The sequence below is a fragment of the Ovis aries genome, chromosome 1, assembly GCF_016772045.2.
Source record: "Ovis aries strain OAR_USU_Benz2616 breed Rambouillet chromosome 1, ARS-UI_Ramb_v3.0, whole genome shotgun sequence".
In the NCBI taxonomy this organism is placed as follows: Eukaryota; Metazoa; Chordata; class Mammalia; order Artiodactyla; family Bovidae; genus Ovis; species Ovis aries.
Genome location: NC_056054.1, coordinates 262343364 through 262358956, shown reverse-complemented (window position 1 = coordinate 262358956; position 15593 = coordinate 262343364). Strand labels below are relative to the sequence as shown.

General features: G+C 44.7%; 1 protein-coding gene across 1 annotated transcript in view; it reads right to left on the bottom strand.

Annotated features, from left to right (window-relative positions):
• Positions 1-15593, bottom strand: part of MX1 (MX dynamin like GTPase 1) — a gene marked incomplete at its 5' end in the record, with an annotated part of 34696 nt that extends 19103 nt beyond the window's left edge. The window contains 5 exon segments of the mRNA NM_001009753.1: positions 2047-2184; positions 2702-2894; positions 6674-6770; positions 7441-7517; positions 15583-15593. Of these exon segments, the coding sequence (NP_001009753.1) occupies positions 2047-2184; positions 2702-2894; positions 6674-6763 (421 nt within the window).

Sequence of the window (15593 nt, the reverse complement as noted above, 5' to 3'; positions counted from 1 at the left end):
GCCAGAGCAGGTAAGTTCTTCCTGGTGCCACACCTAAATTCCTCCCATTGATATACTAGGAACTTAACAAAGAGGTAAAATGAAAAGAAATTTTAAAAAATGGTGACTCCTAAAACATGACCTGGAAAGCTACGGGTGGTGGTACATGCTTGTTTCAGGCAAGCTGAGCATTAGCTGTTGATATTCCATTAAGAGATTTAATTCTGTCCCTTCCTCCTTAATAATGAAAATTTCAAGATAAGAATTTCTTTCATCAAACTTTTAGCTAATACCACTTGACCACTTTGTACATCCAAAATGTCTTTTTGGTATGCTTTATATCAGTCAAGAATGTAGAAGGAAATAATAGTAACAATGGTATATGTAGCGCAATCTGCTAATTCCGCCCCCCGCCCCCCACCCCAAATCCATTTCCCAGAGATGCGGTCATATAAAACCGTCTGGCCCTTGGGATAGATGTGAAGATGCTATGTGCAACTTCCAGAAATATGCTTAAGACAGGGATAGGTCCTTTGCCAATGACTAGCTGGCAGGAATAGGCACTTGACTGAATGATGAGGGGGCCTTGGGAGCAGAGGCCACACAGAGTGTAGGAATGAGACAGGAGTCTGGGTTCATAACCTGGGAACCCTTACATCAGCTCTGAGAGACATAAAACTGACATTGTTTAAACCACTGTGTTAGTAATTTGCTTGCACAAATGGCTTCTATACTCCTTCCCATCTCCATATGGATGCCACTTTATAGAAAGAATGCCACTTCTCCCATCAAGAGAATTTGCTTCTTGAAATTGGGCTTGAATGCATTAATTTCTTTGGGTAACAGGTTGTTACAAAATGTATTCCAGTAGACACTGAAAGGTGCTTACACATCAGAGATTTGAACTCAGGTCTCTTGGTACTTGGAACCCTTCTTCCAACATGTTAAAAAAAACCCAACCCAGTCACCTGGGGGGACAGGCTACTGTCAGACCATGGGAAGGTCTGGTCATTCCAGTCGAGGACTGGGTTGGTACCTGAGGTCATCCTAGACTCTTGGCCCCAGACAAATCATCCTAGAGGAAAACAACTGCCCAGCTGATCTTTGAATCACAGGAAATAAACTGTTCCAAGCCATTAAGTTTTGAGATTGTTTTGTTACACACCAAAGACTAACTGATACACACTAATTTTGCGTTTTCTGCAGGCAACCTAATCCCAACAAACACATAACAACATCTTCATGATAACATTATTTAATTTTTGCACAACAGCCAGTAAATGGTAGTTAGTGCTTCCACTTTTATAGAGTCAAATCCATTCTTTCCTATTGCTGGATATCAGTTCATACCATTTTTTGTATCTTCCCCAAATGACTAGAACTTAATTATGTGACACACTAGGAAGAAATTAAAGTCAATAAGGGAAAATTGCTTACTCATCTCACTCGCTCTCAGCAGCAACTAAGTGTATCCCTACTTTGTCCCTATCTACATCAATTTTCTCTTTTCAGATGTTTCAGATGGATACAGTAATCTCTGTGGTGTGCATTTACTGAGACCTGCCATATATTATTCTAAGCTGGGGATTATTCAAGCACATGCATCCCACTCTTGGAAGAAAAAGACTTCCAGTTCTGAACAGGATTCAGTGGTGTTCCAGCCAGCATTTTGGAAAGCTGTTAACAGGTGAAGGTGTCCCCTGGCCCCACACCTTGACATTAGATCTGTGGAGCGGGGAGGCCTTTGAATAAAGGACAAATACTCCATATTTGAAGACAAGCTTCAAAATTCACATTATGCTCAGATACATACTTACATACTAAGTAATAAATTACTGAGGTCAGATTCTGTCCAAAGCACTGGTCTTAATGAGAGTAAAAAAAAAAAAAAAAAGAGAGAGAAAATACAAGAGAGCTGGGGGCCTGATGGAGGGAAGGGAAGGTTCCTGAGGGACCAGAACAAGCCTAGAAAGGGGAGAGTGGGGACAGTGACAGGCAGACCCCATCTATTTCACCTGGTTGACCAGATATCCAAATAGGCATGAAGAACAATCATGAGACACTTACCTTCACTGATTTCCTTTTCCACCTGTGAAGCATCTGAAATCTCAATTTCTCTGTCCAGGAAGCTGACTTTGCCTTTCCACTCGCCTTCCTTCTCAAGTTTTTTCAGCCTCAGCACGAGAGGACATCTTGTAACAATACCTAGGAAACCACTACTCATCAGGTCTGTACTCTGCTGCTAACAGTCCTATATGGTGGTCTTAGACCAGTGGTTCTTAAATTTGTATATAATCATCTGGGAGGCTCCCAAAACTGCAAACTCCCTGTTCTCACCCTTTCACTCTCTGAGGCGTCCTATCTGGGATGACTCACGAATGTACATCTAGGATTTACATTTCAGATGGAATTTGACTTGAAATCCCCTACTTTAGATCTCTTGCTTCACCCCAGTGTTTTCCATCAGCCCAGGTGGTACACTGCAGTGGGAAACCCCAGACTTCTGCAAACATTCTCCACCATCCCCCAGAAGACACAAGGAGAAGATAGTCATCTGTAAGCGGAGGACACAGGCCTCCGGAGAAACCAACCCTGGTAATACCTTGATCTTGGGCTTCTAGCCTCCCAAATTTTGAGAAGTAAACTTCTATTGTTTAAGCTCAAGTCTGAGGTCCTCTGTTACTGCAGCCTGAGCTAACCAACACAGAAGGCAAGTGCTTACCACTGCCCCTGGGGAGGGCAACCCCAGACAGGGCCTCCAGCACGGAGCTCTTGCCCGAGCTCTGGTCCCCGATAACGGCGATGGCGGGCAGGGCCAGGTCCTGCTCCACGCCCAGGGCCCGCAGAGAGTCGATGAGGTCAATGCAGGGCCGCACCTTCTCCTCATATTGGCTGTACAGGTTGCCCTTGGACTCCTGGAAGAGGCAGAATGGGAGATCTCTATCATAGCCTGCAGGTCACGTTCCATCAAAGATGGACAACTTCAGTCATCTTAATGTATACAGGTGATTGAAGCTCCCCAATCAAGAGAATGAGGGTAAAACAGAAATAAATATTTGAAGAAATAATAGCTAAAATGTCCTCAAACTTGGTGAAAACCCAAAGATCCCCAAAGCTCAATGAGCCCAGAGCAAAGGAAACATAAAGTAACTGTATCAAGGCATACTATAGCCGAATCAGTCAAAATCAGTGATAATGACAGAATGCCAGCCAGAAAGCGACATGTTATGTACAGAGGAATAAACATGAGATTTATAGCATATTTCTCAGTAGAAACTATGCAAATGAGAAGACAGTGTAGCAACTTTCTTAAAGTACTGAGAAAAATCATCAACCTAAAATTTTCTACTCAGAAAAGAATATCTTTTAAAAGGAGAAAGTGAGTAAGGACTTTTCTGGATGCACAAAAATGAATGAATTCATCACTAGCAGACCTGCACTACAGGAAATGTTTAGGATGCCCTTCAAGCCAAAGGAAAATGATATTGGATGGACATTTTAACCTACACCAAGGAATTTACACCAGAAATGGTGACTACTATACTTTTTTATTACTTAAATGTCTTTAAAATACATTGGCCATTTCAAAAAAAATAACAATGTAATGTGGGGACTTAAAATACTGATAAAATAAAAACTCATGATGAAAATGGAATGAAGGCTGGGAGGAGAGAAATGGACACACATTATCATAAGGTTCTTATATTATATATGAAATAATATATTAGTGCTTGAAGGTAGGCTTGGTAAATTAAAGACATGATATACTCCCTAAAATAGTTTTACTCAATAAACCAACAAAGGAGATAAAATGAAATCATAAAAAACTTGGTTAATTCAAAAGAAAGCAGAAAAAGAGGAAATGAAGAATAAGGCAAATAGAAAACAAATAGCAAAAATGATCTTTCCAAGTGCAATTATATTAACAATCACAGTAAATCTAAATAGTCTAAATACCCCTAGAATAGTCAAATGACTTTGAAAAACAAAAGAGTTGGAGGGTTAACATGACCTGATTTCCATAATTATTATTAAAGCTTGGTAACCAATTTTCTTTAGGGTTGATTGGTTTGAACTCCTTGCAGTCCAAGGGACTCTCAAGAGTCTTCTCCAGCAACACACTTCGAAAACATCAATTCTTCACCTCCCATTACCCTTCGAAAATTACTCTTGGCAATTCCTTCTCCTCTCCTCTATCCTGCCCACTTGTGCTTGTATCCACACTAAGTTCAAGCTCTCTCCTCTATTGCAACAGTCTTGAATAAAATCTTCCCCACTATTTTTAAAACAAGTGTTCTGTGTGAGTTTTCTCAATAATGACACTTAAGAAAGATTTGGAGCTTGAATCCCCAAGGAAAGCCTTGTGGTGGCTATCAGTGGCCTATTTGAGCCCTCCTTATGGGTTCTTTTTGTTTTCATTTCTTTATATCACTCATTCCCAAGAGTTTATAAAACATGAACGATAATTAGCCAAAATGCATGTGCCAACCACCTGGGTTAAGAAAACACATATTCCCTGTACTTGAGACACTTTGTCCACCCCTCCCCAGGCACCTTCCTCCTAAAACTCCTTTACCTCTAGAGGGTCCCTCTATTTCCAGGTTTATGAAAACTATGTCTTTGCTCTTCATTCGTTTCACCACTCACCCATCTTTCCCTTAAAAATACATGGCTTATGGTGGCCTGGATCTTTATATAAATGGAATAATACAGTATATTTCTTTTGTGACCTGATTCTAGGGGATTCACCACAGTCTATTTATTGTTATTTACTTTTTTTTTTTGGCCATGCCATGTGGCTTCCAGGGGATCTTAGTTCCCCAACCACAGATTGAATCCAACCTATGGCAGTTAAAGTGTTGAGCCCGAACCATAGAGTCACCAGCCACACCATTGTTTTTTAGACACAGCCATCATGATACCTGGAAGTCTAGCTCATTACTTTTCACTGCTGTGTGGAATTCTACTGCATACCACAATCTATGTATGCATTCCACTACTCATGGACACTTGTGTTATTTCTGGTCTTGCTTATAAAAAAGTGCTGTACAAACATGGCAAAATGCATCTCAAACTTCAGCACAAAGAAAAATCACCTAGAAGGCTTGTAGAAACACAGATGGTAGGTCCCACCCCTGAAATTTCTAGTTCACTAGGTCTGGGGAAGGGTGTGTGAGGGTGATAGTTTGCATTTCAAACTTCCCCAGAGATATTAATGTTGCTTCTCTGGGGATCATACTCTGAGAACCAAGGTCAACACCTAGAAGTGGAATTTCTGGGTCATAAGATACACCTTGTTCAACCTGGCCAGAAAGGCCAAGCTAGATTCACCTGATACGAAGAGTCAACTCACTGGGAAAGATTCTGATGCTGGGAAAGATCGAAGGCTAAAGGAGAAGAGCTTGGCAGATGATGAGATGGTTAGATAGCATCAGTGACTCAATGTACATGAATTTAACTTTGGGAGATGGGAGACAGAGGAGCCTGGCATGCTACAATCCATGGGGTTTCAAAGAGTAGGACACAACTTAGCAACTGAGCCCACCAGGCTCCTCCGTCCATGGGATTCTCCAGGCAAGAATACTGGAGTGGGTTGCATTTCCTTCTCTAGAATAACAACAACAACAACATTCAAACATGTGGGTGTGAGCATTATGAGTTCCTACTGCCCTATACCTTGCCAGTTACAGCCAGGCAAGAGACCACAGTTATATCACGGTGCTGGAAAGATGGGTGAATTTCTTATTTTTCTGTGTCCTTTGGTGTAGTTTATAATATTGTTTAAAATATTGTTAACCACTGATGATTAAAATGGAGTCAATTGGAAAGAAGCTGAAGAGCCATTGCTTTAAAACATATGACAGCAATAAACAGAGCTCTTTCTAAGCGCCCAGCCTCTACCTCCTCTCAACAGCTGCACAAAGTAAATGCTCTTATTATTTTCATTTTAGAAACGGAAAACCAGGCTTCTAAAGGGAGGAGTAACCACCCAAGATCTTACAGCTGCAAGTGTCGGTAGTGGAATCAAATTTAGGTTGAACTGATTCCAGAAGCCAAGTTTGATTCCCACCAAAAATATGTCTCATTCCTGGGAGAAAAGATACCACATGGCTTCACTGTCGGAGATATCACAATGACACCTAGGAGGTTTGAGCTTGAGACTGAACTAAGGTGTGGGCACGTGATCTCACAGGGCTCCTTGGGCCCAGTGCCTGGGCCCAATTCTTACACCAGCCCATTGGCCTCTTGCCTGGATTTTCCAGACCAAAACTGCACGCCAACCAGGTGGCTGAGATGGTAAAAAATCCTCCTGCAACACAGGAGACGCTGGTTCGACGCCTTGGTTGGGAAGATCTCCTAGAGAAAGGAATGGCTACACACTCCAGTATTCTTGCTTGGAGAATCCTATGGACAGAGGAGCCTGGCAGGTTACAGTACATGGGGTTACAGACGGACATGACTGAGTGACTAACACTTTCACTTTCAGGATCAGCTAAAGCAAAACACTAATGGCATTTGGCTGCAAGAAGGGCCCAAGCAGAATGAGTCACATCTTTGCATCCACATCCAGCCCCTGGAGAGATGAGGAAGAGCACATCCCTGGGCAGCAATGGTATCACTGTTATCAATGGGCAGGCCAGAGGTGAACACAGTTCATGTCCATGTGGATAGTGGTTTTCAGGCATCAACTTACCGTTTCATGTTCCCTCACCATATCGTCACTTCCATTTAGACCGGATTCAGGTGAATCAGGTTCTTTGATATCCAAGTCAGAAAGAACCATCTTCTTCCTTTATCAGTTCAGCATAAATCAAGCACATCAGGATTAACACAATTCAGGAGCTGGGTACATTCAATCATGGAACCAAACCCACCATGAGACACACTGAGGTAGAGGGGGAGCTCAGAAAGAAACTACAGGAGAACGCCAAGGAACCAAATGTCAGATGAAGACATGCTCCATCCCAGCTCAGTGATCTTCAGAGACATGCTTCCGGATGCCAAAAGCTTTTTTAAAACTCTGTATTTCCCATCATGATTACAGGGCGAACATCAAAAATTTTTTCACCATAAAGTTAAACAGCAACAAAGAATGAAATTTCTGCATTTTAAAATTTATGTTTAAAAATAAAATTACTGTAAGACTCTTTCCAATGTAGATGAGGGACTCTAAATATTTGATAATACCCAAACATTTTATATATATATATATATATATATATATATAGCATAGCTTGCATGATCTTAGTTCCCTGACCAGGCCTTGAACTCAGGTCCCAGCAGTGAAAGTGCTGAGTCCTAACCACAGGAATATATGTTAAAAAATTATAATTTTTTTCTGGGACCATAAACTTCTAAATATTAAGACTTATAATATGCAATAATCTTGGATAAAAGTAAATGAAAATATATTTCTCCTAGGACTTGAAATAAATGTTATAAAAAGTATAAAGCACTTACCTCAATATACCTTCCTTTTACTTGACAATGTAGTGCTGATTAGTTGGCAGAAATGCAGAGCTCTCCTCCAACACCACCTTGGAATCAGGCAAAACATACAAATTAGACCAAAACCCGATGAATACAATCCCTGTCAGTGCTCATTGCCATACATCCCATTGCTGAGAATGGGGACGATGCAGAGGGGATGTGCTTTGAAGGAAGTTCACAGTTCCCTGAGCCCTTTTGTAAACCTTAAATATTTAAATTCTAAGGTTGAAGGATAAAGCAGAGAGACTTGCTGTCAGTGTACTGAATCAACACTTTTTTTTTTCTGATACTCTTCTTGTATATTCTCTAGGGACCCTCCCCCAAGGCCTATGCAGATTTTGAATCCACACTGAAAGGCCAAGTTGAAAGGGCAAGCTTGTTTTTAAAAAAAAAAAGTGTGGGGGAGGGATGGATTCTGTTCGTTGTATAGTGAAAGGTGATTTTGAAAGGTGATCAACTTTAAAGAATACTTATGGAATCTGGTAATTTATTTCTTAACCACCATCCATCCCCCTGCGTTTGGAAAGATTTCGTGTGTCCGGGGGCTCCTAGGCTGGAGCTGGGGCCCCGGGTTAAAGACCACAACCTCCGCTGACCTTACTGTACCCGGCCATGTGGCATCATTGATCCCCAGGGCTACCACTTGATGACCATGGAAGTTTTGAGAACAAAAAATCTCTCTCTTTGTTTCATAAAGTGACATTCCCTGAAAACCAAGTCTTGTGAGTTTTGTCTGTACATCTTAAACATCTGTACCTATCTTAGTCTTTGAAAATCAATTTGGATCTCTGGGGCAAAGCTATCTCAGTAATAAAAATCAGTGTTTTACTAACTCGTCACATTCAGCATCTGGCTGCACTTGCCGAACTGAACAGCCCAAATAATTTAGTCCAGGTAATCCTTTAAGAACGTATATTTGCTTTTTCTCATGGAAGTGTTTTGCCTTCCAAAAACTCACTGACATTTAAACTGTTTACGATTGTAATAGGGAGTAACAAATCTGACACCATATTAGATCTGTGTCATTTACTTTTACCTTTATATTCTATTGTTAGGGGAAGGACACTGACTGAAACCGCCCACCGTGGCCAGGCATCCCAGTAACCATTTGCATCAGTTGTTTTATGACAGGAGGTCTTGGTAAGGAACAGGGAACTAATAAGCCACCACCAACCAGAAGAGTTCAAGAAAAGTCAAAAGGAGACACCACATGTCCAACCACCTCCCGGAATCCTTCTCGCTGGCATCCATCTTGGCCGAAAAAGCTGTGCACCACCAGGGAGGACCCTGAGTCAGAATGATCGGCTAAAGACAACCCAGAAACGAATCCCATCACCATAAAACCCAAGACTGCGAGCCACTTGGCAGAGCTGTTCTCCTGGGTTCCCTTAACCCTCCTGCTCTCCACCGGGTACCCTTTCCCAGTAAAATCTCTTGCTTTGTCAGCCCGTGTGTGTCTCCTTGGACGATCCATTTCCGAGTGTTAGATAAGAGCTCAGTTATGGGCCCTGAGTGGTCCCCCTTTCTGCAACACTATTGCTTTCGCCACAAGTTAATCATTAAAGGGATGTTCCCTACAGCTTAGAGTAAGCACAGTGGCCCCCAAGCCAGGATGTAAAACTAAAACAAGAAGCATCCTGACCCAGCCGCCTGCGAATGACTACAATGAAGAAGAAGTCAACACATCCCCTCCTACTTCCCTAAGTCCAACAAAAAACTTGATTTAAAATTTGACTTATTAATTCCGAGAATGCCACCCCCGGCTGCTCTGCGGGCTGCAGGTCTCAGCAATACCTGGGCTTTCGGCCAGCCCCCAGGACTGTCCTACCTCGCTCCGCCCGGAAAACTAACTGCGCCGGCCCCACACCATTGCATCCCGCTGCGCAAGCTGCGGGAAGCAGCTCTGCATCCCCTGGGTGACTTGTACTCCGCGGAGGGCACTTCTGCGCATGCCCCATCTCTATAGGGACGGTCCCCTAGGCAAAACCTGTCCGCGGAGACCCTCCGCTACAACATCCCTGTTTCCAGAGAGACTGGGGAAGATCCCTGGGTCCTTGCGCTTCCAAGGGTACCTCCCCGGCGTAGACTTGTCTGGCTTGCACTCCTTAGCTCCCTCGGAGACCCTTTTTACACGCTCTGCTCCACCTTCCTATTTCTTCAGGCAGAAAATTCGCCAGTGCTTGGAGGACAGGAGGGGCGTCCTGCTGCTTTTGATGCGTCACTCAAGAGCCTCAGCAGCGTGTCGGTGGGAAAGCAGCATCAATAATGCTTTGAACCCAGCCAACACTGTATTACCATCATCGTGTCATCATCACTATCGCGTGCTAAGTCGCTGCAGTCGTGTGCGACTCTGTGCGACCCCATAGACGGCAGCCCACCAGGTTCCCCTGTCCCTGGGATTCTCCAGGCAAGAACACTGGAGTGGGCTGCCATTTCTTTCTTCAGTGCATGAAGGTGAAAAGTAAAAGTGAAGTCGCTCAGTCGTGTCCGACTCTGTGCGACCCCATAGATGGCAGCCCACCAGGCTCCCCCGTCCCTGGGATTCTCCAGGCAAGAACTCTGGAGTGGGTTGCCATCTCTTTCTCCAGTGCATGAAAGCAAAAAGTGAAAGTGAAGTCGCTCAGTTGTGTCCGACTCTTCGAGACCCCATGGACTACAGCCTACCAGGCTCCTCCGTCCATGGGATTTTCCAGGCAGGAGTACTGGAGTGGGGTGCCATCGCCTTCTCCTAGTCTGCGCAATACCGGCATCCCAGAGCGCTCAACTCCCAGCCAAACGCCCAAATGCCCCGACCCGCGGAGGGTGCCCAGACCCAGGAGCGCTACACTTACCCGTCCCCAGCGCAGTGACCGGCGGGCTCCCGGCGCTGGCCCTCCTCGGCTTTATGCAGCGCTAGCGCCGCCCCCAGCTCGCTGCCCCCGCCTCCCCGTCCGTCATCTCCCACCCAGCCTCTGGGAAACGAAACTCGTAGAGTTTTCAGGGCTGCTGAATCGGAAAGGAAACCGAAACCCAAATCGAACGGGTAGCGCACTTGCGCACCGGCGCCTCCCGAGGTCGCTGCGCCCAGCACCCTCAGCTGTATCCTCCCAGAAGCACTCTAGGTGCGCCCCGCACCAACAGCATCCCTAGGAGCTTGCGGGAAATGCAAATTCTCGGCCCGCACCCAGACCTGCTGCCCCAGAAACTCGGGAGCAGGACCCAGCTACCCGAGCTTTATCCGGCCCTTCTGAAGTTTCTGGCAGTTTGAGAACCTCTGCTCAAGCAGCCCCGAGTCATCCAAAGCCGAAGGTAGCTTGGAACCTAGCTAACCTTAACCTTTGGTTGTTTGAACAGATGCATTGATAATTGGGTATCAAACTTCTGCTGTAGGTTCACTGGGAACATTCCAGCGCCCGTAGGGATTCTCAAGCATGCTAGGGAGCTACCCCCTTAGCCCCCTCCTCACCCAGACCTACATCAAGCTCCTTTCTCAATTTTCCTTATCCTCTTCAAGCACCGCCCCCTCCACCCACCTTTAAATCTCTTGACCACTCTGCATGTCGTGTGAGATCTTGGTTTCTTGACCAGGGATCGGACCTGTGCCCCCTGAATTGGAAGCAAAAGGTTCCCTGGACCACCAGGGAAGTCCCAAGCCCTCCCTGAAGTTTAGCTCATTTGATTTCTTCAGGATGGAAATGAGTAGAAAGTGGGGGACCAAGGTCAAATAGACCCAAAGATGAGCCCTCCCGGAGGGCTTTGGGGATGAGGAGTAAAATTTCATTTTGGAAAGCCCACCTCCATCCTCCTTGGCTCAGCTAAGAAGCCTGGACAACAAGTATCCTCCCCACAAAGACTCCTGTGGTTATAGAGGGTCACCTGCCCCCTACACAAAGACCCAGAACTGCCCCTTTTCCAAGTGCTGGGCTACAATGTTGACTTAAAAAAAAAAAAAAACTACACACCTAAAAAAATTGAGAATTATATTTTACTTGGTGGACTTGCTGAGGACTTACCCTGGAAGACAGCCTCTCAGATTGCTCTTAGGGACGGCAGCAAACAGGTCAGAGAGGAGCCAGAACATATAGGAGTTTTTGCAACAAAATCCAGGTAGTGAAAATATTAACAAAGTTATTGTTACTTAAAGAAAAACCAGACATCCCAAGTTCATGAATTCAGCACTTATTCTATGCATGGGAAGATGCAAGAGTCTGGGCTCCTTGAAATTATTCCTTTGATGTGCACCTTGGCTGTCTAGGGCCAGCATCCTGCTTTTCCTCATCCTGAACCCCTGAAGGACGTACAGTCACAGGTCAAAAAATGCAGTGGCTGCTGGCGTGATGGCTGCAATTTCTTTTGTCTACTGATATGGCTGGTGACATTCTTCAGCCACATCGGGAAAACTTGGATGGAACCAATTTCAATGTGGTGGCACCCAAAAGAAGGGGAGGAGGCCACACAGAGCAGCTCCCTGGCCTGAAGTCTGGCATGTTCTATGGGGCCCTCTGCTGGGGTCTAATGGGAGAACACAGGCTTCCCCAGCAATTATCAAGGAACCCTTGCATGGCTGCTTACCCATCCAGGCCTTGTTACTTCCTAGTTACAAATGAGAAATGGAATATTTCCGGCCATATCAGTAAACAAGGATGTCACAGTCACCAGCCATTGCAGCCACAGCTGACGGTGAACTGGTGAGCCCTAAAGAAACTCAGGAAGGAGAATACTTGCCATCTAGCAGCCATCATGGTACTCTCTTCCAAAAACACTAGAGAGAGAAAAAAAAAAAAAAAACACTAGAGAGGATGCTACACATGGACATCACCAGATGGTCGATACTGAAATCAGATTGATTATACTCTTTGCAGCCAAAGATGAGGAAGTCAGCAAAAACAAGACCAGGAGCTGACTGTGGCTCAGATCATGAACTCCTTATTGCCAAATTCAGACTTAAAATGAAGAAAGTAGGGAAAACCACTAGGCCATTCCGGTATGACCTACATCAACCCCCTTACAATTATACAGTAGAAGTGACAAGTAAACTCAAAGGATTAAATCTGATAGACAGTGCCTGAAGAACTATGGATAGAGGTTCGTACCATTGTACAAGAGGCAGTGATCAAAACCATCCCCCCAAAAAAGAAATCTAAAAAGGCAAAATGGTTGTCTGAGGAGGCCTTACAAATAGCTGAGAAAATAAAAGAAGTGAAAGGCAAAGGAGAAAAGGAAAGATAAACCCATCTGAATGCAGAGTTCCAAAGAATAGCAAGGAGAGATAAGAAAGCCTTCCTCAGGGATCAATGCAAAGAAATAAGGAAAACAACAGAATGAGAAAGACTAGAGATCTCTTCAAGAAAATTAGAGATACCAAGGGAACATTTCTTGCAAAAATGGGAACAATAAAGGGCAGAAACGGTATGGACCTAACAGAAGCAAAAGGTATTAAGAAGAGGTGGCAAGAATATACAGAAGAACTATACAAAAAAGATCTTAATACCTGAAAAACCACTATGGTGTGATCACTCACCTAGAGCCAGACATCTTGGAGTGTGAAGTCAAGTGGGCCTTAAGAAGCACCACTACAAACAAAGCTAGTAGAGATGATGGAATTCCAGCTGAGCTATTTCAAATACAAAAAGAAGGTGCTGTTAAAATGCTGCACTCAATATGTCAGCAAATTTGGAAAACTCAGCAGTGCCCACAGGACTAAAAAAGGCTAGTTCTCATTCCAATCCCCAAAAACGGCAATGCCAAAGAATGTTCAAGTTCAGTTCAGTTCAGTTGCTCAGTCGTGTTTGACTCTTTGCGACCCCATGGACTGCAGCACACCAGGCCTTCCTGTCCATCACCAACTCCCAGAATTTATTCAAACTCATGTCCATTGAGTTGGTGATGCCATCCAACCATCTCATCCTGTCATCCCTTTCTCCTCTTGCCTTCAATCTTTCCCAGCATCAGGGTCTTTTCCAATGAGTCAGTTCATCATACCAGGTAGCCAAAGTATTGGAGTTTCAGCTTCAGCATGAGTCTTTCCAATGAATATTCAGGATTGATTTCCTTTAAGATGGATTATTTGGATCTCCTTGCAGTCCAAGGGACTCTCAAGAGTCTTCTCCAGAACCACAGTTCAAAAGCATCAATTCTTTGGTGCTCAGCTTTCTTTATGGTACAGCTCTCACATCCATACATGACTACTGGAAAAACCAAAAACCATAGCTTGGACTAGGCACATACAAAGAAAAGTGGCTAAATTCCTTAACTTGGGATATCTTATTTTCTGTAATTTATAAAAAAAAAGTTGGCATTCAAACTACCTGCCCTTTGTTGCAAAACATCTATATAACCTGGCTTCTCCCCAGCCCCCTTCTTCTCAGAGCAGTTTTCTCAGGGTCACTTGAGATGCTGTCTCCTGGGCTTGCAGTCCTAAAAGTTTATGCTGAATAACAGATATCTCCAAACTTTTAGGTTGCATGTATTTTTTCAGCTGATACAAAGAAGAGTGAAGACTTAAATCTGAGGCATGATCCTACTTCTTCAAACCACAGGAGGTTCTCCCCTTGACTCCTGTATAGAAATGAACTCAGGAAGAGCCACTGGCAAAAGTGAAAATTGGCCAGGGCAAAAGTCACTGCCTGGGGCAGAACTAGGAACAGGTGAGTGAGGTGCCTGGAGTTCAGTGTTTAAAGAATCACTCACTGTCAGTAGGTCAAGTGTATCCTTAACATTGGTGCCCAGATGCTTCACACTCTTCCCCTTCTTGCCTCCTGGTCTGGGATTTTGGTACATGCTGCATCTATATGCACCTTAGAAGGTAGTTCCCTAAAGAGCCCAGGGGCTTGTTTGGGATGTAATTTAATAATAAGACAATAATAGCTTGTATGCTCTAGGCCATAGTATGTGGGTGCCACCTTGAGAAAATAACTCACTTCAGAACCACCCTGTGAGGGGAGTAAGATCATCACAGTCATGTTACATATGAGGAGACAGGCCAACAAGTTAGGTTACTCTTGGGCCCCTTGACTAGGAAGTGAAGGAGCTTAGACTGCAATCAAGATTTTTATTCTTAAGCCTGGGTTCCCTAGCATCTTTTCTCCACGCTAAAGCTGACAAGATGAGGCTCTTAGGAGGTTCACAGCCTTTTGCCTGAATTGTGAACTATTCTTCCCCTACTAGAAAGACACTATATTCTACCAGGTGTCAAACTCATAGCCCTTGAGAGTTGCCCTCCAGGCTCAGCACCCAACTCACCACCCACCATCCCTGATCCCACTTCTGCTGACCTAACTGTCATCCTGGGCTCCCAGAGACATTCTCCTTTCTGGCCAAGCCCCAGCTGTGTGTTTCCTGTCTCTGCAGCTACCCTGGACAGCTCCTTCTAAGCCTGGGTCTCACCTCTTCCAGCCTGGGTCGCACCTCTTCCACCTCTCCCCTTCCGTGGGCCTAATTAGCTCAAGCAAAGATTCTTTGCATTTCAGATGGATGTTCTGAATAGTGCAGATATGGCCACCTCCTCAGTGAGGCTGTCAGCTTGATAAAGGTCTATCAAGCTTGGATGCTGCAATGCCTAACTACCTACCAACAGTGAGTGCTTAGTAATCATGTGTGTGCTTAGTCACTCAGTCGGGTCCCACTCTTTGCGACCTCATGGCCTGTAGCCTGCCAGGCTCCTCTGTCCATGGGGATTTTCCAGGCAAGAATACTAGAGTGGGTTGCCATGTCCTCCTCCAGGGGCTCTTCCCCACCCAGGGACTGAACCCATGTCTCTTACGTTTTCTGCATTGGCAGGCGGGTTCTTTACCACTCACACCACCTGGGAAGCCCCCTACCCTCTTCTTACTGTTTCCTAACATCATTAAAGTGTCTGGCGAAAACAGCATCTACAGGAAAGCATTTGTTGCTGTTCAGTTGCTCGGTTGTGCCCTACTCTTTGCAACCCATGGGCTGCAGCATGCCAGGCTTCCCTCTCCTTCACCATCTCCCAGAGTTTGCTCAAACTCGTGTCCATTGAGTCGATGATGCCATCCAACCCTCTCATCCTCTGTCTCCCCCTTCTCCTCCTGCTGTCAGTCTTTCCCAACATCAGGGTCTTTTCCAGGAAAGCATATCAGAGGCTAAAAAATATCACACTGACTCCAGAACCCCTCCTGCCT